This window comes from Sylvia atricapilla, chromosome 19 (genome assembly GCF_009819655.1).
Source record: "Sylvia atricapilla isolate bSylAtr1 chromosome 19, bSylAtr1.pri, whole genome shotgun sequence".
In the NCBI taxonomy this organism is placed as follows: domain Eukaryota; kingdom Metazoa; phylum Chordata; class Aves; order Passeriformes; family Sylviidae; genus Sylvia; species Sylvia atricapilla.
This window is the reverse complement of record NC_089158.1, coordinates 4019288-4045407: the sequence shown is the minus strand read 5'-3', so window position 1 is coordinate 4045407 and position 26120 is coordinate 4019288. Positions and strand designations below refer to the sequence as shown.

Sequence of the window (26120 nt, the reverse complement as noted above, 5' to 3'; positions counted from 1 at the left end):
GCTAGAGGCTCCGCCCACGACGTGTCATCTAAGCCCCGCCCCTCTGCTCGTCAAGACACGCCTCTCCTCACTTCCCGGTGCGACGGAGGCTCCGCCCCCTCTGACGTCTCCGCCCCAGCCCCGCCCCCCTCCGTGCCGGTGCGGCCGGGCCGTAAAGCGCCGCTGCCGCCTGCCCGTCCCCGCCCCGGCGGTCGCTGGCGATGTTCGCGGCGGCGGAGGAGGACGACGCCGATTTCCTGTCCCCGACCAGCGGGTGAGCGCCGGGGGCGCGGCGGGACCCGCTGCCGGGAGGGCGTGGCGACCCGGGCAGGCCGTGGGGCCGTGGCTCCGGTGAAGGCCCGCGGCGGTGAGGGGCCGGCAGGCCGCCCCCTGTGCGGCCGGGCCCAAGGCCGGGGCTGTTCCCCTGTGACCGGGCTGCCGCCGGGGCAGTGCCCCGCGCCTGTCCCGCCGCGGAGCCGCGTAGGGGCAGCCCGGGAAGGGTCTGGCTGCCGGCGGGGCTCGGTGCGGGCCCCCGGTGTGCCCGGGGCAGGGGGTCTGGGGTTTGAGACCCCGCCCGGGGAGCCGCCGGGCCCTGCTTGGCTCCGGGACCCCCCCGCAGGGAACGGCGGAGCCACTCCGTGCGGCCCGGGCAGAGAACTCGGTGTTTCCACTGAAATCAGGAGTGAGTGGGAAGTCCCTAAAGTGCCGCTTTGGGGCTGTTCACTGACCGGCTCCTCCCCGGCTGTTCACCAGAGGGGTCCGCTCTATCGTGTCTCCGTGGAGCGCATCCAGGTTTTTGTATCACTGACTTGTTGCCGCTCCAGGAGCTGCGATGGCAGCTCTGTGCACTCCCCGCCCCTTCCAGGAGCTCCTCTTTAGCAGCTCTTATAAACTAATCCACTCTCTTTATAGAAAATTTAGTTATTTTTTAAAAGAGATTCACTGACAGTGATGTCATCCCTTTGTTTGAATTATTCCCTTGCCTCGTGATATCAGGAGCAGATTGAGTGTAGCTGGCCTTGAAGCAGTGAAATTGCAAACAATGTATCCTGAAGGAATAATCTCCAGCATTAAACCCTCTGGCCTTAGCTGGGGGAACTTCTGCCATTTTAAAACTTAATGGGAGAATGTGTTTCCTAGACATTTAAAGAAAAAAACCTCCCAAGAGCTGAATGGTGGTTTCTCTGTCACATATTATTTTGGGTATTGTAAGAATCAGCTATTTTATATAAAACTAGTTCTAGTCATTGCTTCACAGTAACTTCTTTTTTGTGTGTAGTTTCAGTTCTTACACCTTCAGTCGATTTTTGAGGAAATGAAACACAGTTGTACCACTTTCCCAACCTCTTCATCTACAAGTTCTGCCTCTTCAAAATTAAATGGTTAATTAGCATAAAGCAACTTAACCTGCAGCCCTTTGTTTACTTGCAAAGCGATGGTAAAACTTCTTAACCTTCTAGTTAAGGGTGTTCATTATGTGTAATACCCCTGTTAAATAAGGTTAAATGGCTTTGTTTCCCTTCCTAGAGCCAGATTAGCCTCTCTCTTTGGCCTGGATCAAACAGTCTCAAGCCAGGGAAATGAATTCTTCCAGTTCACTGCACCAAAGCAGCCCAAGAAGGGTCAGACAGCAGCTGGTGAGTAACTGGGCTTGAGAGTGGGGAGCACACAGCAGCACGTGTGTGTGTGTGGGGAGAACAAGGACCCTTGTGAAGTGAGCAGAGCAAATAATTGCCTGAGCTTTCCTCAGTGATGTTGTCCTCTTACACCTGGATTTTCAGCTGGGTGACTTTGAGTGCAAGTCTTTGTTTCTTTGTGACTTCCTTCTGGAGTTATTTTTCCTTGGGGTGAAGCGCGTGTCCTGGCGGTGCCACCAGGCAGTCCTGTGTCTCTGACAGCTGTCCCTGATCTCTGTCCCCACAGGCCAGCCCCAGAAGGCTCCAGCAGCCCCAGCAGCCTCAGGAGCCCCCTCAGTGCTGGCGGCCACCGCGGTGCTCGCGTATCGATAGTAAGTGACTTCTGCATCACCTGGTGCACTCTGTGTCCCTCATCCCAGAGGGGAGATATTGCTGCATAAATGGGAAGGGAGAGTTGTTTTCAGACATACCTGCATGGTGGAAATGCTGCAAGGCAATGGAAGTCTGTGCTCGGGAAGAGTTTCGGTTGCTGTGCTGCAGCTCTGGGTGAAGCAGCTGTGAGATAAAGAGCAAGTTGTGGGTTTGGCAGTGGCTGGGAGCTGTGTCCTGGCTGCTGGGCTGAGGTGTGCACTGCTTCACGAGGCTCTGTCAGATGCTTGTGGTTCATGTATTTGAGAATTGAGGCATGAGCAGAGTTAGAGCACTAAAACTCTTTGATGCTGCCATCATGGAAAAACGCTCCTGCCCTGGACCTGTGAGAGCAGTTTTCAACCCACTCCCCAATGTGTGCTCTTGCCTGTGGGCAAGCAGGAATGTGTCTAAGCTAAGCCAGGCTGCCTGACATTTTATGCCTGAGGAAAGGGATCTGAACTCTAAAGAATGCTGAGTTAGGGGCAGTTGTGCAGCTAAATGTCTCCCTTATCTTCCAGTACAAATGGGCAGTACGTGAGGCAAGGCAAGTATGGAGCAGCTGTATTGGGAAACCACACTGCCAAAGAGGTGAGAGAGACTTTCTTCCCTAACTCTGCCATGCTGAGGGCTCACTGGTGTGATGGTGTTTCTGTGAGCTCTCCAGGTGTTCTGCTTTTGATGTTGTTCTCCTGCTGCTTTTCTGCCTCCTGGGTTTTCTTGGGGCTCAGCTGTCCACCTTGGTGACATCTTCCTTGCAACTAGTGCCTGAAATAGTTTTCAGTCTTTCTGAAAGTCATTTTGGTGTTTATTCCAAATGTCTTTGAGGACTGGATCACAAATTTGTGTATGTGGAAATGCATATAAGGGAAAATTCTGTCCAGCAGTACAGAGATGCTTTGCTTAACTTTTGTTCTTTTGATATCAAAACCATCTTTCCTTCCTAAGTGTTCCTTGAAGAACACAGAACTGAGGTGCCCAGTAAATTGGTGTGTTTGAAAGCTACTGTGGAAACCCTCACCCATCCCTGGTGTTGGTATTTGTGATGTTTCATATCCCCCAAGTCCTCATTCATGTCTCACTAAGTTGCTTCTGCTTTTGCAAGAGCAAAATAAATCTTAGTTTGATAACTAAATTCCTGAGTCAGTGATTTGGGAAGTGTTGAGCTGTGTTGTTCTGGGGGAGCTGGGGAGGACAGGGAGTGCAGGAAGAAGCTGAACCAGCTTTCCTCAGGCTGCTGGGTGATATCACATCCAGTCACTCCCAGTTCACCACTGAGCTATGTCCACTGCAGGTGAACAAAGGAAAATACATTCATTACCAGATTATGTTTAGTAGAGACAAATATGTCAATAAATCTCCCATCTGTGTTGTTTAGTACTTGGAAAGCTCCCTCTAACTCAGTCTGTTACATGTCAATAGGTTTGTGCAAAGATAAAAGATTACACACACAAACCTCTTTAGGCTGAATTTTAAGGAAAAAGTCTTTCCCAAAAGGCCTGGCACAGCTGCCCAGGGCAGTGGTGGAGTCCCCATCCCTGGAGGGGTTTTAAGGCCATGTGGATGTGACACTTGGGGACGTTGGCAATGCTGGGGAAATGATCTTGGCTCTCTCTTCCAGCCTAAGTGACCTTGTGATGGTTTGATGCTGTGTGGTGGGTTCTGTATCTGGAAGGGTTAGTGCACCATCTTTTGCCACTGTAACTGAAAAATGTGGAATTAGTTAAAGCATCTTGCTTATTATAAAACAATGAGTTTAACTTGCTTGGTTGCTGCAACTAAATAAAACCCTTGAGAATAAACCAGTCTTAATAAGTGTCACAAAACTGTGCTAAGTATTTTTGTTGTAGTGTATTTGACAGATAAACACTGAGCATTAGGCTCTGTGTGTGACAAAGCACCTTAGAATTGAAGACGTTTTGAGTTCCCGTTTTTGCTCTTTTTCCTTGTCTAATTCCTTGTGGAATCCAGTACAGGATCCTCCTTTACATCAGTCAGCAGCAGCAGATCACCTCTGCAAGGATCCACCCAGGCTTCGTGCTCACGGTGAGACTCTGGCTTAGAAAAGCATTTTTTGATCACAGCAAACCCAGGGTTGGCTCTGAAATTCTCCATTAAGCCTTGGTTTCTAACCTTTGAGATCAAACATCTGAGTGACAGAGCAGGAGGTGTCCCAGTGTGACTGTTCTTCTCCTCATATATTGCACAAGAAGCTGTGACAGCTCTCTTTTGCAGAGCACCTCCTCAGATTTCCAAACCAAGGCCCCCGTAGGAGTAAATTATTACCTGTACTCACAGAGGTGTTTGGGGTTTGCAGCCCTGTAATGGATAAAACCAACGAAGTTCCTTTTGCTGAGGATTTCTAGTTAAGTGTCTGAGAGAATACAACTGGGTAAGCAGAAGGAAATGACAGCAAGGAAATGTTTTCCCTCAGAAAATTTACACTCAGCATTTTCCTGCTGTTGAGAACAATCTGGAGTATTATGAATTCTAAAATGGGATCTCTCAGGAAGTTGGCTTCTGCCAGTTTTACAAAAAATGGATGTGTTGGTTTAGTGTTCTTAGCTTGTCATCAGATGGCATCAAATTTCTTGGTATGAGAGATAGAGATTTAACTCCAAAATAATGAAATTTCTGTCCCAGCTTTGAGCTTGCTCTTTAGTTTTATAAGCATATTCTTGAAAAATTAATGGGTTTTGTAGTCACTTCTGATTACATGGATTTAGAAGTGAGGAAGAAGCGAGTTCTCCAATTGATTCTGGAAACCTAAATACAATAAACTATGAAATGTAAATTAGTTACAGTTAAAAATTCTCAGTATATATTAAAGAACCAAGCTTCAAGTTTCTGAAAGGTTTCACCTTCCTGTTTGACTAGGAAGAGCTTAATATTTGCTCATATATTTGAGTTATAATAATTCTTCCATGATAATGAGCACATAAATAAAAGCTAATTCTGAACTTGGGCTCTAGAACAGTAGGGCTCTTCCTGCTTCATTTTCGTAGCTATTTTAAGCTTGTTTTGGATGTGGGTTTTTTAGTTCATTTAATGCCTGAGATAGAACTGATTTCCTCTCCCACAGGTTAGGCCCAACAATTACAGCACGTTCTATGATGATCACAGACAAAACTGGTCCATCATGTTTGAGTCAGAGAAGGCAGCAGTGGATTTCAGCAAGCAGGTAACTAACTGCTCACCTCTGGGCCAGGCAGTTCTTGATGGCTGGTTTACAGCAGGGGCAAATCAAGTTTTATTTTCACTGGAGTTTGGCTTTGAGTGTCAGCATAACTGTGATGGAAACAGGTCTGAGAAGAGCCTGCCCTGAGTTTTGTTCATTAAAACAAATCTCTTTGGAGCAGAGAGCCTGTTGCTTCTCAGGATTCTCAAGTACTGCGTATCAGTGGTTCTGTAGAGCAGAGGGTGTTTAATCAGCAGCATTCAGCACAAGGAGACATGGAATGCTCTGGGAGTGCATTTTTAGTGTGGGCTTGATCAGTACAGCAGGGAATGTATCAGATTCATGAGTGGGACTTGTCCATTAAAGGCCAGAGACACTGCCAGGCTTTCCCTTTGCAGGTGTGCATTGCCAAATGCAACAGCTCCCCAGCACTGGACTCAGTCCTCTGCCAAGATCTCCTTCTGGGAGAAGGGCAGGGAGTGGAAGGAGGAGACTCCCTGGAGGTTGCCTATACAGGATGGCTGTTCCAGAACAACGGGCTTGGACAGGTAAACACATTTCTGCCACCTCCTAATGCTGCGGGGGGGACAGTCCCTGGCAGGAACCTGCACATCCAGCATAGTACTGGTGTTGATGTTAAAGGTATACTTTGGGCATTTATGGCACTGTAAGTAGGGTCATATGTGTTGCCTATAGAATATTAAGGGATTCTTGCATATTACAAAACAATTTCCTTACTGAAAGGGCTGTTGAGCATTAGCACAGGCTGTCCAGGGAGTCACAATCCCTGGAAGTGTTCAAAAACCATTTGGATGTGGTGCTTGAGACCTGGTTTGTTGTTGAATAGGGCAGTGCTGGGGGAATAGTTTGACTTGGTAATCTTAGAGGGTTTTTCCAATCTTAATGTCTCTATTACTCTGTTACTGTTCGAGGGGAGGTGATTGAAATGCTTTTAAATGTCCATGGGCACTCTCACACATGAATATTTAATGCTGTGTTTTGCTTGACCCAGTCCTGTCCTAAAGCAGGTCTGAAGTTTGAGTCTCCAGTTATTATTCACTTAATGAAATCATACTTCAGGAAACAGACTAAAGCTCTGTCTCATGGCTGAGAATTAATTTTGATAGTAATGGGATGGGAAGTAGCATTTAACCAGAGGTTCTAGGATTTTATGGGATGTGTAAAGCAGCGTTCAGAATCTTGAAACAGTTGGGAAATCCATGTATTTTGTGCTCTTGTTCAACTTTGCAGGTGTTCGACTCTAATGTTAACAAAGACAAGCTGCTGAGGCTGAAGCTGGGATCTGGAAAGGTCATCAAGGTACAACTGGTTTCATTTATTAGCAAACACTCTGTGACAGTGACTCACTCAAGCTTTGCATGATAGAGCCCAGTCTCCTTTTCAACATCAGTGTTAGACAGGAGTTGTCCTCTTTGGTAAAAAGGAAACTTCCTGTTTTCAGGAGCTGGGGTTTTATTGTCTTTGTTTTCCCTTGTTGTTGGGGAACCCTATTTCTAAAGCAAACAATTTTTCATCCATGTGTTGTGATATTCCCTTATCCCATAAAATCAGGGTTTGAGTCAGAGATGCTTTTGCTCAGGTCACTTCCATGACCTAAGTAATTCATGTGTGACCACTATAGTTCATATATAACCTGTTACAAGTTGCCTTTTATTGAAGACGTGCTATTTGTCTACTTTATTTGTTTTATGCTATAGATTCCTAATTTTGCCTGGCAATTAGAGCCATCTTACTCAGTGCTGGCATCTCTTGGGCAGTTTGCATTGCTCTGACTTCATATATCCCTCATTACAACTATTTCCTTTGGTTGCTTTGTAAATCTAACCAGAGCAATTCAGATCTCTTTGGAGTCCAGTTCTTCCCCAGAATGCTGAGTGAGGTCACCACTCTGTGGCAGAGCTGCATCTTTATTCTTAAGTTAACACTGGAATTTACAACTGGCTGTCAGGATTTGTGGCAAGACAAAGGGTTTAATGCTGCACGTTGAAAAGAAACAGGATTTTGCAAAAATCTCTCTATGTGTGTTTTGGAACCCTTGCCTGAAGTTGTCTTAACTGGGGTAAACAATGTCACTGATCCAACTGTTTTTCTTCCTTCTGTTGCCTGTGCAAACCAAAGGGCTGGGAAGAAGGAATGCTGGGCATGAAGAAAGGAGGTCGAAGGTTCCTCATCATTCCTCCAGCCTGGGCCTACGGGGCTCAGGGCGTGGCTGGTCGTGTCCCCCCAGACTCCACTTTGGTGTTTGAGGTGGAAGTCAGGCGGGTGAGTGTCTCCTGCCAAGTGTTTGGTTTCCATCTGTTCTGTGACTGCAAGGGGGAAAACCTGCTGCTAGTGTGAGAATTCCAGCTCAGAAACTGTTAGAAACCTCAGCAAGATGCCTATCTTTAATTCAAACAAGCAACCCCAAAACAGAACCCTAAACCCAGAAAATCCCACAAGGCTGTTTGTTGTAACTGTCTTGGGATCTTTTAGCTGTCTTATTTGTGAGTCACTTAGGAAAACAATATAGTGTGGGAGGAATAAGAGGATGTAAAGATTCAGCTTCTCCAGCTCTGAATCAACTGGCTGCTTTTCCTTCAAGTGCAAGAGCTCCACAGGCAGTGGCATCACAAATAAATCCATGAAAATTTTTACAGGAACCCAGAAAAACCATCTTTTACTTTTTGCTTTATGCTTTTGAAGGTGAAGCTGGCAAAGGAATGCTCTGGTTCAGATGGGCTGAGTGTAAGTTCAAGGGATTCCCCTGCACCTTCTCCAGTTCCCAGCTCAGATGGCTTCTCTTCAGACACGGGTTTAGTGCCTCCCTCCACCATCCCTCCAAAGCCTGGGTAAGGGGCAGCATGGCTTAAACAACTTTGTGTTAGGGCTGATGATGCCCATCAGCACAGTGCTGCACTAACACACCATTTGCCAGATGTGGGGCCTCTGTGCCAGCTCAGTGCCCTCCATAGCAGAGCAGTGCTTGCTAACAGGACTTGCTGGAATTTTCTGCTTGAGTGCTGGCTGCCAGATTAAAGCAACTGGAATGAGCTCCAGTGAAGGAAGTCATTCCTCTCCAGCATTCCTGAGATCTAGTGGGATTGAGCTGTCTAGTCTCAGCTGGCGTCACTGTCATCAGTTTGGACCTTCTCAGTCTCCACAACTGAGACTGAATACAGGGTGTAGCCAGGTGGGGTTGAGTTCTTATCCCAGGTAACAAGTGACTGGGGAGAGGAAATCACCTCTCAGTTACTCCAGGAAAGGTTTATGCTGGATATTAGGGAAACCTTCACTGATAGAATGGTCAGGTATTTGCACAGGCTGCCCAGGGTGGAGTTATCATTCCTGGAGGTGTTCAAAGAATGCAAATGTGACACTTGGAGATGGGGTTTAGTGCTGAACATGGGGCTGGGTTAGTGACTCAACCTTAGATGTATTTTCCAACCTTAACAATTCTATGTTATGTTCCTTAAATTAAGTGGGTCTGTCACCCTTTTTAGGGGATCCAAGTAAGTGCTGCTCTTGTTGCCATAAGTAGTTTATTGGACCTGGCTAAAATTATTTATACCTGAATGTGGTTGTTAAAGCAATCAACAAAATTATCTTTCTGTAATCAGCTGCTCCAATGGGCCATAGTGGTGTCCTGAACATATCTACAGATAACACTGCAGAGAATTTTCCAGAACTGTAGGCTAAAAGAAATGCTCATGATGTGAGAAAACTGCTTTCTTAGGGAGAGGTGCATTTAACAGCATTTATAAATCCAGAATGTTGGCTCCTGAATTCCTCCTGGTAAATCTCCACATCTGTTTGGCTTTGCAGGGAGCCAGCAGTTCGGGCCAAGTCCAACTCCATCAGTGAGCAGCTTGCAGTAAGTGCTGGCCTTTCCTAATTTGAAGTCTGAGTAGAGAAGTTTGTTTTCACCTCAGAGATTGGGTACTGCTGAAGATAAAGTGAGCATCATGCAAGACACTAGAATGTTCACCTTACAGCAGCTTAGGGCCTTGTTTTTGAAGGAATTAATGGTTGGACTCCATGACCCTAAAGGTCTTTTCCAACCTTAGTGATTCTGTGATTACCGAGACCTGAGCAACCCCAGCCCCAGTTTTTGCTCCTAAATGCAAAGTGGCTTTGACCATGTGCGTCTTCACAAGGCTCGTTGTCTTTTGAATTAAATGGACAAATTTAAAATAGATAACAAAGGAATTGGGACATTCAGGATAAGTTTATAGAGCTGCATGAGAAGACTTTGTGCCTCCAGGCAGAAAAAGCTGCTAAGCAGCTTCCTGAACTCTCACATTTTCTTGTTAGTATTTTGTGCAGGGATGGATTTTTCTCTGTAGTGACAGCACTGCCATCCCAGAAAGAGGATGTATAAAACAAACCAGATGAACAATCCTGATGCTCCCTTGTGTGCTTGAAGAGCAGATTTTCACACAGTCATTGAAAAATTGATTTAGAGATTTAGAAGTGTTTGTAATACCTCAAAAGCCTGGGCTGAGACAAAGGGAGAGTAACTAAATGTTTCTTTTAGAACCCAGATGTAGCAAAGGCAAAGCTGATTTCTCGGATGGCCAAAATGGGACAGCCCATGCTGCCTTTCCTTGCTGGGACAGCAGGGACTCAGCTGGACTCCAGTGACTCCGAAATCGAGGTACCAGTCACAGCACTGTGACTCTTTTACTGCTTTTCCTACACTGGGGATTGCTTAAAGTGGGATCTGTCACAGTGGCTCTGCCCTTAGTCGGGGAAATCTGCTCTGCTTCTGTGACAGAAAGGTTCCACTTGGGTTCCTGGGGTAACACCTCACCTCAAGTGACCTTGGGCTCAGGCTGTTGGCTTGTTCTTTGGTGTTTCTTGTAACATACAGAAATGTTTTTAGGATCCAAATACTTTGAGAGGGACAACACAGCCAGTGGCTTCCACCAGACCATCCCAGCCAGCTCAGGCAGTGCTGCCCACAGTGTCCACACAAGGTAATGTCCTGGGGAGCTGCTGCACTCCCATTCCACTCCATGAGGCCTGTGGGAGCAGAGGATTCCTCCCAGGAACTGGAATATGAACTGAAAGCTTCTGATAAGGCTTGCTGATCCATGAGCCACTAATCCATGGAGCACAAGACAATCCTTGGAGTGTTTCTTCATTGTGGTCTTGTGCCTGAGCTGTCCTGTCACTGGGCACTGAGATTTGTAGGCCTTGGGATTTGTAAATGAAATGTTACAAATCTTTCCCCAGTGAACAGTACTTTCAGGAATGATGGAAATCCAAGCCAAGGGCAGCATGGGGCTGGCAGCTCTGCAGGGCTGGATGTGTCTTCCTGTGATGGAATGGTCACATCAGCTGCTGGTCAGCTGAGCAGCCTTCAGAGTCAGCCTGAGTCACACCTTGTGTCAGCAAACCTCAGAGCTGTCTCTGAATGAAAAGAGATTGTTTAAATGGAGCTAGAAGTGGGATTTCTGTGAAAGGTTACTCTTTTCTTAACCTATTATCACTTGCTTGACTGGGTTTGATTTTCACAAGGTTGCAGACAGGCTTTTGTTGAACTTCTGTCTATTTAGTGGTTGGTTTGGTTTTTTGGTTGGGTTGTGGGTTTTTTTGGGTTTTTTTGGTTGTTGGTTGTTTTTTTTGTTTTGTTTTGTTTGTTTGTTTTTTGTTTTTTGTTTTTTTCCATTTCACACTAGGTGAATTAAATGTTTTTGAGCTGCTTTATAGCATGCTGAATTTATTTCTTCCTTTTCAGTACCTCAAGCATCTGGTGCTGCACCTTCAGTATCTTCTGCTGCTTTAATTCCTGCAACAATTCAGCCCCCTTCAGCTCTGCCTGGAGGAGCACAGGGCTTTCAGGTACCAAAATTAAATCAAGGATAATATTGGCACTTCTATCCTTTCTCCTGAGTCTTCTCCATTGCTGGGAGCAAGGATTCTAACATAAGGATGAGAATTTCAGGCTGTTTCCTGTGACTCTTGGACATTCTCAGGTTTTCATCATGTGACTCTTAAAATTTATTCCAAAATGGCAAATTCTTCTTTATGATGGGTTCTTAAACTAAGGATGAATCAGGCTTTGTTAATACCTGGTTTTGTAGTGCATACAAGAAAAACTTCCAAGTTCTTCAGCAATGAGCAGTAAAGTTGCTATCAAGTTATGTTGTGCTTGTTGAGCCCTTTTTAGGAAATAACCTTGTGTTCAAATTAACATAACTGCAGAGGGAGCTGTTCACGTGCTGATCTGACTCTCACAAATGTAGGGGTGACATAGTTTTGCTGAAATTTCAGTGAAGGTGGGAACTAACTAACCCTCAAAAGAGTATTATTTTCCTTTCACAATGGCTGTTGTGTATTTTAACTTTCCAGCTCCTTAATTCTTGGATATTTTTTTTCTTTCCGAACATCATCCTGGTTCTTGGGCTTAAAAAAATATGAAACTGTGAGGACATAGGGAAATAGCAGAACACATTCTAACCTGCTGAACTTGTCCTTCAAGGCATATCCAGGAGTGGCATTTGCTTACCCCCAAACTGCTGCATCTGCCTCTCAGCTCCAGCCTGTGGGTCAGATGTATCCTGCTCCTTACCAAGGTATGTTTTAAAAGGTACCTGCTTCTCAGAGGGCTGCAACAGCTGCAGTAAACAGTTTGTGATGGTGATTTATAGCTGTGGTAGCACTGTGCTGTTTCACAAATGCTTGTTTTTTAATACCAAATAGGGGCAAACACTTCCCAATAAATGCCCATCTCTTTCTTACCTTAAAGAGCTTTGTGCAGTGTGAAAGGGGCTGAAATTTCTGTGTCTTCCTAAGACTGAGTATTACTAAAGAAATTTGGTAGATGGTGCTTCCAGTTATAAATAAAACTGTGACAGTAATCAGCTCCCTACCAGCCAAGGAAAGAATTGAACTGTAAGAGGCAAAACCTAGGAAGGACCAAAGGCATTTAAAGAACCAGTTAAATCATCCCAGTTAGTGAAGTCTTGAGTGTGGCTGAGCCTTTCTTGGAGCCTGTTTTTTCAGTGCAGTTTCAGAAGCTGACCTTCACTGCTGTGGTTTGATTGTGCCTCTGCTTTGATTGTACCTCTGCTCTGGTGTGTCTGGGGGCTATACTGTTGTTTAGTTGAGTTGTCAAGTGGCTCAATAATTTCCTGTACTCAAACCTGCCTGTTGAGGTTATTTGGGAAATAGCTACATTATTTGTTTTCAAAATACCACGTCCCTTTTATTTCTGGGCACAGAGTGGCTTTCCTGGTGGCAGGTTTGATGCTAGCCAGCTTTTGCTGCGTCTCTGTGCAGATATTTCCTTTTGTCACTATACATCTCTCTTCTTTCCCTTCCAGCACCTGGAGATGTCACTTCCTTTTTGATGACAGAAGCTCGGCAGCACAACACTGAAATCCGACTGGCTGTGAGCAAAGTTGTGGATAAAATGGATCACCTGGCTGCCAAGGTATGGCCTGCTCAGGGCATTTCTGCTCTCCAGGTGTTCATGCATGCTATTTCTGTTTCATTTATTAGCAAACACTCTGAGACAGTGACTCACTCAAGCTTTGCACCATAGAGCCCAGTCTCCTTTTCAGCATCAGTGTTAGACAGGGGTTGTTCTCTTTGGTAAAAAGGAAACTTCTTGTTTTCAGGAGCTGAGGTTTTATTGTCTTTGTTTTTCTGGAAGTCACTTAATCCATTCTCTTGTCCTGCTGAGAGCAGTTGGCTCTATTTTAATGCTGCATTAAGTGATATAGTAAATGAGTAAAATTCCAATATCATCGCACCTTCAAGTGGCAGCAGTTCAGCTGCTGTGTAAAAACAAAGCTTAGGCTTGGGGAAAGGTGCTGTCTTGAATATCATTGTTTGGAGGGATTCCCTGCCCTCTGGGAGGTGTCTCACTTGATTCAGTGAGCAGAGTCTGCTCACTGAGTCTGCACACTTGATTCTGCAGCTGAGCAGAAGGAGCAGAAGAAAATGCCCCTTTGCATGTGTCTGACTCTCATCTGCACCCATGAATTCATTCCAAATGGCTTAAGAATGGTTTGTCCCTGCAGGTGGAGGAGCTGAAGAAGCAAAGCACTGCTAACAGCTCCCTGCTGCCTGGCATCTCCTCTGTCACTATGGAAGCCTCCATGATCATGAGCAACATCCAGCGCATCATCCAGGTGAGCATGGCCAGCCTGGATTCACTTCCTTCAGGAGCTGGGGCTCACAGTGTTATCCCTAATGAGAGCAAATGTCCATTCTCCCATGGGTTCTGTTTTCTTCCTGGCCAGAATGAGGATGAGACTTACAGTGATTTCCATCCTTCTTTCCTCTTCCAAAAAGCTCTTCTCAGCATTTTGGGGTTTGGGTATTTTCTGAGTCAGAGTTGTGGGTTTTTAATAGGCCTTGACAAAAGGTTCATGTGGGAGAAATCCAGCTTCTCAAACCATTATGGATTTAACTTCAGCAGAACAATTTCACAGCTGAAGTACCATGTTGTAAAAACCACCTGCTTCTGCTATTCACTACGTAATTTTATGCTTTGACACCTTTCTAAGCAGCAGCCTTGAAAACTTGGGATTTGTGGGTAAAAAGGTCAACCAGACACAATATTTTCTAGAATGTGATTTGGCAGCCACTGTCCTGTGCTAAATGTGGCATGGTGCCTTCCTGGGCCATTACCACAGAAGAGATGAGCCTCACCACTGTCCTGCATCTGTGCACAACAAAGGTTTAGGAACTGCTGCAAAGAAATCTGAGTAAGCTGAACATTGATGCTGGGCTGTGCTTTAGGAGAATGAGAGACTGAAGCAGGAGATCTTTGAGAAGAGCAGTCGGATTGAGGAGCAGAATGAGAAGATCAGTGAGTTGATTGAACGTAACCAGAGGTAAGGAGTGGCAGCCTCATTGCATTTCCAGACTCTCCAGCTTACACTTATAACTGAGGGGTGTTTTGGTTAGGAGACAGCCATATTCTGATATTTTAAAATTTTTTCCTAAGGTATTAAAAGCGTGGGATTCCTCTCACACCTTCTCTGCAGGGCTCATCCCCAAAACTCTGACTTACAGTAAGCATGAATGTGTGAAAGGGGAACAAAATCCCTCATTCTGTTTGTGAGCATGCTTGCTCTGCTTCTGGGAGTTGCTTTATTTTTGCTGGCTTTTTAGTGAGGTGAAGGAATTGTAGGGGATGTGGTGCCCTTAGTGAAGTCCGGCTGATACCAAGTTATCAAAACTCTTGGAACATGAGGCATTTTCAGAGAGGTGAAGCCCTTATCCCAGCTGATGAAATCTCTGCTGTGCCAGGCACAGCCCTCCCAACCCTCTGAGATCAGCCTCTTAGTGCAGCACATCCTGCAAAATTTTCTGGGACTTGTCATGAATTCAACAGAGAACTTCTGTGCCTTGGAATGTCACCTTTTCTGTGTGAGCCCTTGGCTCCAAGGCCTGTGTTTCCAGGAATGCCCATGGAGTCTCCCTGTTCACAGGTACGTGGAGCAGAGTAACCTGCTGATGGAGCAGAGGAACCACTCCCTGCAGACAACAAATGAGAACACACAGGCAAGAGTGTTGCATGCAGAGCAGGAGAAGGTAATGGTGGCATGAACAAAGCCAGGATTGTTGCATCAAAACAAGCTGAAGCATTGTTAATCAAGGCAGTTTTCTGAGAAGGCAGCTGCAGTTCTGAATTTCGTTTTGAAAAAAAAAAAAATTGAAGTTTTGATGGCTTTAATGACCAAAGCATCACAGGGGATATAACCATTCCATGTTGTCATAACTTTAATATAAATTTAATATTGTTATCTTGTAGGCAAGTGTCTGATTTATTATTAAATGTATAGGCATGTGGCCAGTGTGTTGAGGGATTGTATATCACGGGCTTTTGAGCTGGAAATACTTCAGTTATTTAGTTGCACTGATAGTTCCAGAAGAGTTTTATTCCTCCTATATAACTGACATAGAGTGAATATAGATACAAGAAAAAAATATTTCCTACTGGAGTTTCTTCACTGCACTTATGTGCTTTTTTTAATGCTAATCAGAAGCTGTTTGTTTCTCCCAGTAACACGTTGTGCTTTTATGGCAGGAACTGTTGGGAAATAGCTTTTAAACCAGTGAAGTGCATTTATGCATGGCTGCATATCCTGAACCATCCCTGTAGGCCAGCCTAGCCCAGGAGTGCTGCTCTGGCTCTGCCACTGCATGGTGCCTGCTCTGCTTTCTCAAGCCCTGGCTTCTTAAATTACACCAAGTTCAGTCTTACTCTGTACTCTCCTGCTGAGTTGTCTCTCTCCAGTTCAAATGTGAGGTGAAAAATCCTTCCTCTGTGTGAGAACCATAACTTGGTGCCACTAAAGCTGACCAGAACTGCAGCTTTCCCAAGAGTGGTAAAGAGCAGAGCAGGGAGTGGCTGATAGTGCTGACAGCAGACAGGGTAGGGGCTGCTTTTCCACCCCCAGCTCAGGCTGCACACCCACATTATGTAGGAGCAGGAGAGAATCTAACCAGGAATAAGTCAGACTGAAATAATAAATTTAATTCCTTTTTCAGTAAGGACAGCATCCTGCTGGTACAATAAGACTTGGGGAGGATTAGTCTTTTGGATGTAGAAGATCCTCAGGAGTCTTTTGGGCCTCATCTTCAGCAGGACCCCACTGATTGAGCAGTCACTGCCCAGGGATGATGTTACATGAACAGGCTTCAGGCCAGACCAGGAAATCCCTGACTTGGACTGGGAGATTTCCCCTGGTTCTGTGGGAGTAGGGACTGTAAATGTGAAGGCTGCTATTCCTTCCTCTTCCCTTTATCTAACCCAGCTTGCCCTGAGAGTGCAGTCACTGAATCCCCAGGGAGGACAGACAGAACCAGGGAGGAGGATTGGAAGCTGTTTTATTCATTGTTTGCACACAGACAGGCACTCACCATTTATTTGGTTGTACCCAGGATCACCGAGGTGTTGGTAACTCACTGCTTTTGGGTCATGGATCTTTGGTCCTGGCAGAACAAGTCACAGCTTTAGGTGAAGGCTTTGTGTGCCATAAATCATTCCCCACCTCTCCAGTGCAGGTCATACCCAGGACTGCTCCCACCTCTGGTGTGTGACATACTCTAAGGATACCTTTATTGTCTTTCTTTTTACAGCAGGCTTCACTCCCTTTTTCTGCCTAAGCTTTTACAGTTCTTGGAGTAATTTAAAGGCTTCTCTGGCATGCCTTAGCCTCCTGTTATGAAGCATTTTGCTTTTCTGCTGATGAATGCCTCTGCCTTTCAAGTTGTGTTCTTAACCCTTCCTGTTTCCTGTTGCTGCTTTCTCTTCCCAGCACATGCTGCCAGTGGATCGGGGCTGGGACCAGGTGAGGCAGTGTCTGCTGACTGTGTAGGTGGTAGATGATTGTGCCCTAGGTAGTGCCAGCCCAGCTTCCTCTTGAGCTAGAAACTGATTGGCATGAAAAGAATTGTCTCAGAGCTTGAAGGAGCACAGATCCTTCACTGGGAAAAGGGCTTTAGAGCTGGCAGTGTCTCCCCACTGACCCCCTCTTTCCTGGAGAGCCCTTTCCAAGAATTCTCTTACATTGCTGCTTGTTCCACTCCCCATGGGAGAACAGGATCAGTGTCAGAGCAGGTACAGGTCACCCAGGATTCTTGGTGCCTGAAAGCTGGAGGCTGGAGCTGAGCTGTAGACATGAAGCATCCTCTGTAGAAACTTCTGTCTAGTAACACTTCCTGCCATAGGATTTCCTAATTTTGTTTTCTTTGTTTGCAATTAATCAGAGGCCAGGGTTAAAATAACCTTTAGATGTCTTTAGCTGTGTCAAGGGGTCTGGTTGTACCATGCCAGGAGTCAGTATAGCAGTGAGACATTTATGGAAGCACAGGAGGAAAGCAGATCTGGTTTTGGCCACTCTCTGAAATGCTGCCTCCTCTTTAAAATGAGTGCTGTGGTATCCCAGCGCTCCAGGTCAGTGCTGATGATGACATCCTCATCATCACCATAGTTGGAACAATTTTGCTCACAGCTCTTCTGTGCCAGAAGGTGTTGGTCCTTGTGTGGAGGGAATTCTCTTAGGGGGATAAAGCAGAGAGAAAATCCAGTTCTCCTGAACCTGTTACAGGAAAGTGAAAAATCTGTTGGGAATCTCGAAATAGGCAGAGATATGGAAGCTGTTTAGGGATTCCCTGTGCAAATTCTGTCTCTGCAAAACATCCTCTGAAGTTTGTGTGTCACTCAGCAAGATTGGGATGGGACTTCGTGTCTGTCTTGATGCCTTGAGCCCCTTGCTAACATTGTTTACAAGTTGTCTAAGGAGCTGTGCTAGTGCCTGGTTTTGGGTGAATCACTGACTCTCAGCAATCCTAGATCTAAACAGGTCCCCAAATGACTGAAGTGTGCTGGGAAATGCCAGCCTTGCCCACTGGCAGCTGAGGTGACCTCATGCTGTGTGCTCTGGGGACAAGATGCTCTCTTGACTGGGATCAGCCTGTGTTTTAAGTGATTTGTAAGCTTATGGAAAACAATTAGATGTTAGAGCCCAGGCTTTTTACTCAAATAAATGTTTTCATAGCCTGAAAACTGAGCAGAGTCACCAGGCACTGGTACCAGGCTAAAACATATTTAACCTTTTCAGGAAAACTCACTGGGTTGAACTGATATGGTGATAAGGTTGTTGGTGGCCTCGTGCAGCTTTCTTGTCAGTCTGGACAAAACTGACATGGCAGAAAAGTCATTGTTGCCTCCTCAATCTGGAGATGCCTTCCCTGATAAGGCCTCCAACCCTTTTCCAGCTCTTCCTGAGAGAACATTCCTGCTGCTTCCTCACACAAATCTTTTTTTCCCCTCTCTTTCCCCTGCTCCAATTTGTGCTCCAGGCCAAAGTTGCAGAGGAGCTGGCAGCTGCCACAGCCCAGGTTTCCCAGCTGCAGCTGGAGCTCACTGCCCACCAGAAGAAGGAGATGGACCTGAGGAAGCAGCTCTCCTGTGCTGTGCAGGATGCAGAGAGACAGGAGGCACAGCTCAACAAGCTGCAGGCACAAGTGGCAGGTGAGGCTGCTCTTGCCTGTCCCTGAGAGCTCCTTCGTGGCTCTTGTCTTTTATAAGTCTTAGGTTTTCCCTGTCTTCTGGGGTATCTTCCTGCTTTCCCTGGGATCAGATCAGGGGATGGAAGAAGGATGTGGATGCACTGAAATATCTGAGGGATGTGCATCCTTGTCATCACTGAAGGCAAAGTGGGATAATTCAACAAACAAAAGCATCCTGTTATAGGGATGCCTTTTATAGAGCAACCTCTTGGTTTTTCTGTCCAGCGTCCTGTAGAGCAGCCAGAGATGTGCCAGTGGATGGAAAGTTGAGATAAACCTGAGGTGTTCATTCATTCCTCTGTGCTGGGCACTGCTGTGGCCTCACCCTGAATCCTGGGGTCACTTCTGGGACTCCACATGATAAAAAGGACATCGAGGTGCTGGAGCAATTCCAGGGAAGGGAATGGAGCTGGGAGGCCCCAGGAGAGGCTGAGGGAGCTGGAAAGGGGCTCAGCCTGGAGAAAAGGAGGCTCAGGGGGGACCCTGTGGCTCTGCACAAGTCCCTGACAGGAGGGGACAGCCGGGGGGGTCGGGCTCTGCTCCCAGGGAACAGGGACAGGAGGAGAGGGAACAGCCTCAGGCTGGGCCAGTGGGAATTTAGGTTGGATATTAGGAAAAATATCTTCACAGAAAAGGTTGCAAAGCATTGGAACAGGCTGCTCTTGATAAATTCCAGCAGGCACAAGCAGAGCTGTTGACTGCACTGTGCAGGAGACCTTGTTCCTTCCCATCAGCCCCCAAAATGTGCTCCCCTGCAATGGGAGTTGCACCCAGACTCACAGGGAAATGTGGGGGTTTGTTTGCAGAGCTCCAAGAAGCCTCTCAGGACACTCAGAGCAGGTTCAAGGCGGAGAAGCAGAGCCGCAAACAGCTGGACATGAGGATTGCAGCACTGGAGGAAGAGCTGACAGACCTGAGAGTGGAAAAGGAGACTCTGGAAAGGGTATGTCCAGTGCCAGCAACAGAGTTTCAGTTGTTTGCTGAAGGTTAACCCAAGGCTAACTAAAGGTTCTTCCTTTTAAATATCTAAGTTAAGTAAATCTTGACTCACCTGCAGGCTGGTGGATCCTTTGTGCTTATTTGTGCTTATTATATTGTGGGGTTTTATTTATTTTTTTGTCTTATCCAGTCATGTGTCAACCTTCCTTACCTCTGAGATGACTTCAGCTTGATTTCAAGGGATGAAGTTCCCTGCCCAGAGAACCTCCTTCTGCCCGAGGGAGAGAAGCTGCTTTGGTGCAGTCTGGCCTATTCTGTGTCATGTTCTGTATTGCAGAATCTTGCAGAGAGGAAGAAGAAATCGCTCTCAGAGAGAGCTCAGGCAGAGGAGGAGATGGAGGAAATTCGCAGGTCGTACGAGCAGGAATTGGACAAGCTCCGGCAGCTCCTGAAAAAGGCCCGGACCTCGACTGACCAGGCAGCAGCAGAGCAGGTGAGGGCTCAGGGGAGCTGCTGCTCCAGGTCTGGAGGGCTTGTGGGAACCTGCAGGTAGGAAATAATGTGAAAATGCTCAGGTAGGGGAGGAATGAAAGTGTTACCTGCTTGAATTCGTGGGTTAGTGTCAAACTGAGGAGAGGCACCAAATTGAGATTGTAATAGAGAGAAGAATATGGGACTTGTGGGGAGTGGAAGGTTGTTTAGAAATATGCCAAGAGCTCTGAAATCTGAGCCAGACCTCCTGGCCAGCCTGGGGGTTTGTGGCTGGAGCTGAAGTGAGAGGTGTGGGTAGGAACTGGTGGGAACACTGGGCTGCACTCTGTCTGTGGGTGTCCAGCCCTGGGCTGTCACCTCCTGTGCAAACACAGATCATGTGTTGTGTGTGTGTTCCTGATGGTCTCTTATGCCACGGGCAGCTGTCAGTGATCCAGGCAGAGCTGGAGTCCCAGTGTGAAGCCAAATGTGAACGTGCCCTGGCCTCAGCCAAGGAGCAGCACGCCCGACAGTGCCAGGAGCTGAGTGAGCAGAGGGACTCCCTGCAGCACCAGGTGGCCCAGCTGGAGGAGAAGGTAAAGGGATGTTCTTTATTGCTGTAATGAGCACTAAATATCAGCATCTGTAACCAGCAGTCTTCTCTCACCTGAGTGGAGTTTGACTTTGTGATTTCCTGCCTGTTATGGAGCTTGATCTCTGCCATGTGCAGGCGCAGTTGTTCTGTTGGGTTGGTGGGTTTGTGGAGGAGGGAGAGCCAAGGTGCTGATAGTGCTGAACTTCAACAACAGCTACAACTTCCACTTCTCTGCACTGTCGTGGGTGGCTGTTGGTGAGCAGAGGCTGCTTGGAGTGGGTGACACTGCCAGGGGCTGGACCTGCTCTGCTTCTTGTATTTCAGCTCTTGGCTCTCAAACACTCGAAAAAAGCAGAGGAGCAAAAATTGTCAGAGGTTCAGCAACGTTTGGAGGAACTGGAGCCTGTCCAAGAGAAGGTAAAGGAATAACACAGCAGCTGGATGGGAAATGGAATGCAGGGAACACCAGCCTCTGGCTAGTCCAGGATAGTGAGGATGGGGGTTCCAGAATATGGTAGGAAAGGGATCATTTCATGTGGGTTCCAGCAAACCAGAACAGGCCCAATAATGAGACCCAGCCTTCATTTCACTGGGATCTCAGTGATGCTGCACCCAGCTATTGGTGGCACTTAAGGAGCTGATGACACAATTGTGACTCTCCAAACTGCCTTGGGTGTCCTTATTTTGGTGTGTTGCTTTCAGCCAAGTCTTTTGTACGATGCTCAAAACCCCACTGAGAGTCAGTGCCTCAGTCAAACCCTTCCCAGGTGCCCCCTGGAGGTGAGGCAGTGGTGTGAGGAGCAGCTCTCAGGGTGGGTTTCCCTTGGCAGTACTCAGCCCTGCAGGCAGACGTGGTGGTGCTGAAGGCTCGCTACGAGGAACGGATCCGAGACCTGCAGAAGGATCAGGATGGACCTTCCCCTGCAGACTTCACTGAGCAAGTGAGCTTGACTCTCCAGTACTTCTCCTTCCTAAGCAAATGGATTTACCTTGAATTATTTCTCTTTGGACTGATGTAAGAAGGAGAAATAAAATTTTCTCCACAGAGCACTGTGTTTGTAGTAACAGTCCACAGAGGAAGAAAAGATGGGATCTTATCCTAGAATCATGGTCACAGAATGATCTGGGTTGTAGAGACCTTAAATCTCATCAGTTCCACCCCCTGCTCTGAGCAGGGGCATCTTCCACTGTCCCAGGTCACTCCCAGCCCCAATGTCCAGCCTGGCCTTGGGCACTGCCAGGGATCCAGGGGCAGCCACAGCTGCTCTGGGCACCCTGTGCCAGCCCTGCCCACCCTGCCAGGGAACAATTCCTGCCCAATCTCCCACCCAGCCCTGCCCTCTGGCACTGGGAGCCATTCCCTGTGTCCTGTCCCTCCAGCCCTTGTAAACAGCCTTACTCCATCTTCATGCTGCCCACTTTGTTGCCTGACTTATTTCTTGTTAAAACTTTAAGTGTGATTAGATTTGTTTTAGATTTAAAAACTAAAATAAGAAGTGCAAGTCTGCCTTGGTTTTGTGCAGCCTGCCTCAGTTTAGGTGGATAAGTTTGGGTCATATAGAATGGTTCTGAGTTAAGGTGGCCTGATGTGATGAGGATTTCTGATTTGGAAAGTAGATTTGAAAAACCACCTCTGTGTGTTTGGATTTATTGTTCTTTCCCTTGCAACAGTGCCTGATGTTGAGTGCAGTGCTTCACATGCTAATTAGTTCTGTTTCCTGTCATGTTCTTTTGCAGGTAAAGAAGATAATGAATGGTGTATTTCAGTCTCTTCGGGGTGAATTTGAGCTGGATGAGATGTACAGTGGCAGGACTGTCCTAGGGGTTGTCATGAACACTATCAAGGTATGACAGTGGTGAGAGAAGAGAGAGAGCCTTGGGTTAAAACCTCAGATCTGTGCTGTGAGACTGAAATAACTGAAGGAGGATTTGTTGTGGGTGGCAAAGCCTGGTTAGGAGGAGGTGATGTAGGGATCCATGATGGTTTGTATTTAGGGTATAACCTGTGTTCTCTCTACTCCCTTTTCCAGACTGTGACACTGCAGCTGCTCAACAGGCAGCAGGAGAAACCAGAACATGGCAGTGAAAATGAGGAATCTGGCACAGGAGCAGGGAGACAGGAGGGATCACCTGGAGCAAAGACTGAGCACAAAGAGTCCCTGCAGCACAGCCCAGCACAGAGCACTGCACCCCCAGCTGATCCTGGGGAAGTGACCAGAGGCTCCCTGGAGTCTGGGCAGGAAAGCCAGGCTGCTCCTCCTCACCCTGCCAGGCCCAGAGCTGCTGAGGAGGAGCAGGAGACACAGAGCAGTGAGGTGACAGAAGAGAAAGCTCAGGAGGAGCATCTCCCTCCCAAAGCTGATCCCAGCCTGGATGCTGAGAAGGAGCCTGTACTTGAAGGACAGCCTGTTCCTGGGCTAGAGCAGAGGCTGGAGAGTGTTCCCATGGGGAAAGCTGACCCAGAACAGGAGCCCTCTGCAGTGTCTTTGCAGGCAGAAGCTGCAGAACCTTCTGTTCCAGGAGTCAAGCCAGGAGAGCTGGATGAGGCAGCACCTCCAGCACATCCAGCTGTGGAGCAGAAGGCAGAGGAGGCTGTGGAAGCTTTAGAGCCTCCTCCCTTGAATGGGGAGGAAGGGAGTGGCACAGAGCCATGGGATGGAGCTGCCTCTGAGCAGGAACCTGCTTCAGTGTCCAGCAACACACAGCCAGGCTCAGCTGTCCTGGGAGGAACTCCAGGATCACAGGAACTGGGCTCCAAGCACACAGATTCCAGGTGAGGGGGTGCTGGGTGCCAGGCTCAGCTGGGGCTGGGACAGGGGCTGCTCCAGCTGTGTCCCTGCTGCAGGACAGCACAGACTGGGGCTGCAGCCCCCTCTTGGTGCTGGCACTGGGTGCCACCAGCCAGGACCTGGCAAGACCAGGCTGCCCAGGGCACATTCCACTGGGAACAGCCCCAGAGCAGCCTCGTGTCTGCTGGAGGTAGTGAGGAACATTCCCTGGGGAGTGTGCAGTTCCTGTACAGTCTGATCTGGTGCCTGCCAGGTCTCAGAATTGCCCTGCACTGCTGAGCAGCACCTGCCACAAAGGTTTCCTTCAGTGACAAACTTTGCCATCTCTCAGTAACAGAACTTGTAAAAGGAACTCCCATCCTCTGAGAGCCAACTGCTCATTCTTTTATCTCCTTGCAGCCTCTTTGAGGATGACAACTTCTTTGAAACACCATCTCCTAAACCACTGAAGCCTCAAGTTCCCTCTGAAGAGGAGGATGAGGAGGAAGTGGTATGTATTTGGGTATTTGGGACTTTGCTCTGATTGAGGCATGGTCTGTAGCTTGTCTGTAAAATGCTCCCAGTGGCGGGGGGGCCTGGCTGAGGCCAGAGCTCCCCATCCATTGGCATGGCATGAAATCAGTGGGACTTACCAGGTTAATTGCTAGTTTAGTGTTTGGCCCCTGTCCAATCCCTTTTAGCCTGTAAGCAGCTGCAGGAATTATAGAACCACAGAATCCTTAAGGTTGGAAAAGACCTTTAAGATCAAGTCCAGCCATCCATGTAGCATCATTCACCATTGAACCATGTCATCAAGTACCACATCCATCCACTTGGTGAACACTGCCAGAGGTGGTGACTCCACACTGCCCTGAGCAGCCTGTGCCAATCTTTACATTCCTTTCCATCAAGAATTTTTTCCTGCTATCTAATCTAAACCTAATCTAAGCAGTAACCATCACATGAGAAATAAAAACTTGGGTAATGAGGCTTCTTGTTCCCAGCTCCTCAAAGCTGGCAGAGATTTCAGAGCAGTTGCTGTGGTGATTGTGAAATGCCAGGACTCTGCTGGGGCTGAGCAGTTTCTCTCTGGTGTGGCTTGCAGAGCATGAAGGGGCGTCCCCCTCCTGCCCCACTCTTCGGTGACGATGATGATGATGACCTGGACTGGCTGGGATGAAGATGTGGCTGCTGAGCCCTCTCCTCTGGGCATGTTCTCTCCCTGGGCTCTGAGCCCTTGGCAAGCTGCACACGTGGGACATTGGGAATGGCCAGGGACTTCCCAGCTCTCGTCCTGCAGATGGGTGGGGGCTCTTCTGCACTTGTGGGTGCTCAGCCCCATCAGTCTGAGCTGCCAAACACTCTGGGCTTGGGCTGAGTGCAAGAGCCACCCACTGTCCTCCTCCCCTGAGCCCTGGATTCATTAACCTGAAACTTTCTGCAAATAGGAACTTGATGAAGAGCTTCAGCAGATCAAGTCTGGCAGGACGCTGCAGTGGCAACAACCTGATAAAAAATCAGACTAAAATCTCCTTCCCCAGTGATCAACTCCTTGGAATATTTCTCTTGGTCCCTAGAGTGGCTCCCAGGGACCCTGCACCTCCTCCCCACTGTGTCTGTGCCATGTGCCACTGGAGGTTCCCCCTGGAATCTCAGGTAGTTCCAGTGAGCCCCTGGCTCTGCACAGGCAGCTTGGGGAGCCCTGGGGCCTGAGGTGGGTCTGGTGGGCAGTGACTCAGAACTCTGGCACAGATGCTGCTGGACCTTGGAGCTGTGGTAAACCCGGGCCTGGGCAGCTGTGATGGGTGCAAGGAGCCCAATCCCTGCTGTGTGTTAGTCAGACACTCACAGGCAGCTCCTCTCCTGTGCCCAGAGCTGAGGTGGTTTTTGGTGGGCTGTGTTTCCCTGTGGGAGCAGCAGCACAGCTCTGCAGTGTGCTGTGTGTTTGGGAAGTCCTTCCCCACAGCCCAGCCCCTCTCTTGTGCCTTTGGCTCTGCTGCTGTTCAAATGTCACCATTTCAGTTGAAGTGTAGAGAGGGGTGGGACACAAGGCCCAGGCTGTGCTGGGCACTTTGGGCTGTCACCCTGCACTGTGAGGGGACCAGGAGGGAAAAGGAGTGAGGACAGAGCTGGGCACACAGCCTGGAGCTCTCACAGCACTTTTATTCTCTACTCGTGGGCACTAACACAACTTCACCCCAGAAGTCTTTAAAACAAATAAGCCCCTTCAGAAAATGAAAGAATTTAAACTAATTCTACTAATTCTATGGTTTAGTTTCTAAACCTGCCTTTACAGTTTCTGACTGGAATTAGATCTGTGTCCCCCTAAAGATGATTTCTTGGGAGGAAAACACCCACGAGAGCACTGGGTGTTGCTGTTGGGGGGGTGTGGCAGGTCCCTGTGCCCCACCCTGAGTGCCACAGATTGTCAAATGCAGCTGAAATTGGGGCAGAGACCAAAGCCTGTGCCAGCCCCTCTGCTGCCATGCAGGGTGACCTGAGCTGGGCCTTCCTGGGCATTACTCAGGCCTGACTATGAGAGGGTTTGAAACTAGATTTTCTAGGGCTGCTTGTGCTGCTCTGAGTGTCAGGGCCCTGATGTGGCCTCTGGACCCGTCCATGCAGTGTCCCAGGGGTGATCATTGCTCATACTAACAAGTTCCACTTCTTCCCCATTACAGATAGACACCCTGAGGCATTTGCATTTCACTTCTTGGAAAATAAAGTGCAATTAAACCTGTAATTTTTTTGCTTGCAGTAGCTTTACTTTAGTTTGGCTTCGTCTGTCACCTGAAACCTGACTTAGCTCTGCCTGAGATTGGGAATAATTTGATCTAGAAGCTGTTCTTGTCTGCTCTTGTGGAAGCCCTCTGCTGGGAAAGGAGAGAAGGTCCCTTAGTGCTGTGCCTCCTTGGGCTCTCACACTGGACTGTGTTGGTGTCAGAAGCTGGAGCCCAAAGAACTGTGATGGTCACAGAGAGCACTTTCCTGGTTCCCCTCAGATTTTATGGGAGGGGATCTTGGGCATCTCCAGGAGTTTGCAGTGCCCCGAGTCCCACCTCAGTCCCTCCTGAGACGCTCTGGGGCTCAGGAAGCTTCAGCTCCCC

The 26120-nt window shown here is 47.8% G+C and overlaps 1 protein-coding gene across 3 annotated transcripts; it reads left to right on the top strand.

Moving 5' to 3' along the window:
- The first annotated feature begins 124 nt into the window (after positions 1 to 124).
- Positions 125 to 25756, top strand: FKBP15 (FKBP prolyl isomerase family member 15). 3 transcript variants are annotated; one of them, XM_066332535.1, is made up of 30 exons: positions 125 to 253; positions 1507 to 1616; positions 1903 to 1987; positions 2546 to 2615; positions 3996 to 4070; positions 5107 to 5205; positions 5601 to 5750; positions 6454 to 6522; positions 7342 to 7485; positions 7906 to 8051; positions 9025 to 9073; positions 9737 to 9856; positions 10085 to 10178; positions 10943 to 11046; positions 11687 to 11780; positions 12531 to 12640; positions 13233 to 13343; positions 13957 to 14051; positions 14652 to 14754; positions 16485 to 16517; positions 18031 to 18202; positions 19047 to 19183; positions 19517 to 19672; positions 20094 to 20246; positions 20570 to 20662; positions 21076 to 21186; positions 21983 to 22090; positions 22276 to 23018; positions 23434 to 23524; positions 24119 to 25756. In XM_066332535.1, the coding sequence occupies exons 1-30, from the start codon at positions 201 to 203 to the stop codon at positions 24191 to 24193; spliced, it is 3753 nt and encodes a 1250-aa protein (XP_066188632.1). In that variant the 5' UTR covers positions 125 to 200; the 3' UTR covers positions 24194 to 25756. The 3 variants fall into 3 exon arrangements, with proteins under 3 accessions (XP_066188632.1, XP_066188633.1, XP_066188634.1); XM_066332536.1 differs by lacking the exon at positions 16485 to 16517; XM_066332537.1 differs by lacking the exon at positions 125 to 253 and having other exon boundaries at positions 1562 to 1616; positions 4001 to 4070.
- Positions 25757 to 26120: the final 364 nt, after the last annotated feature.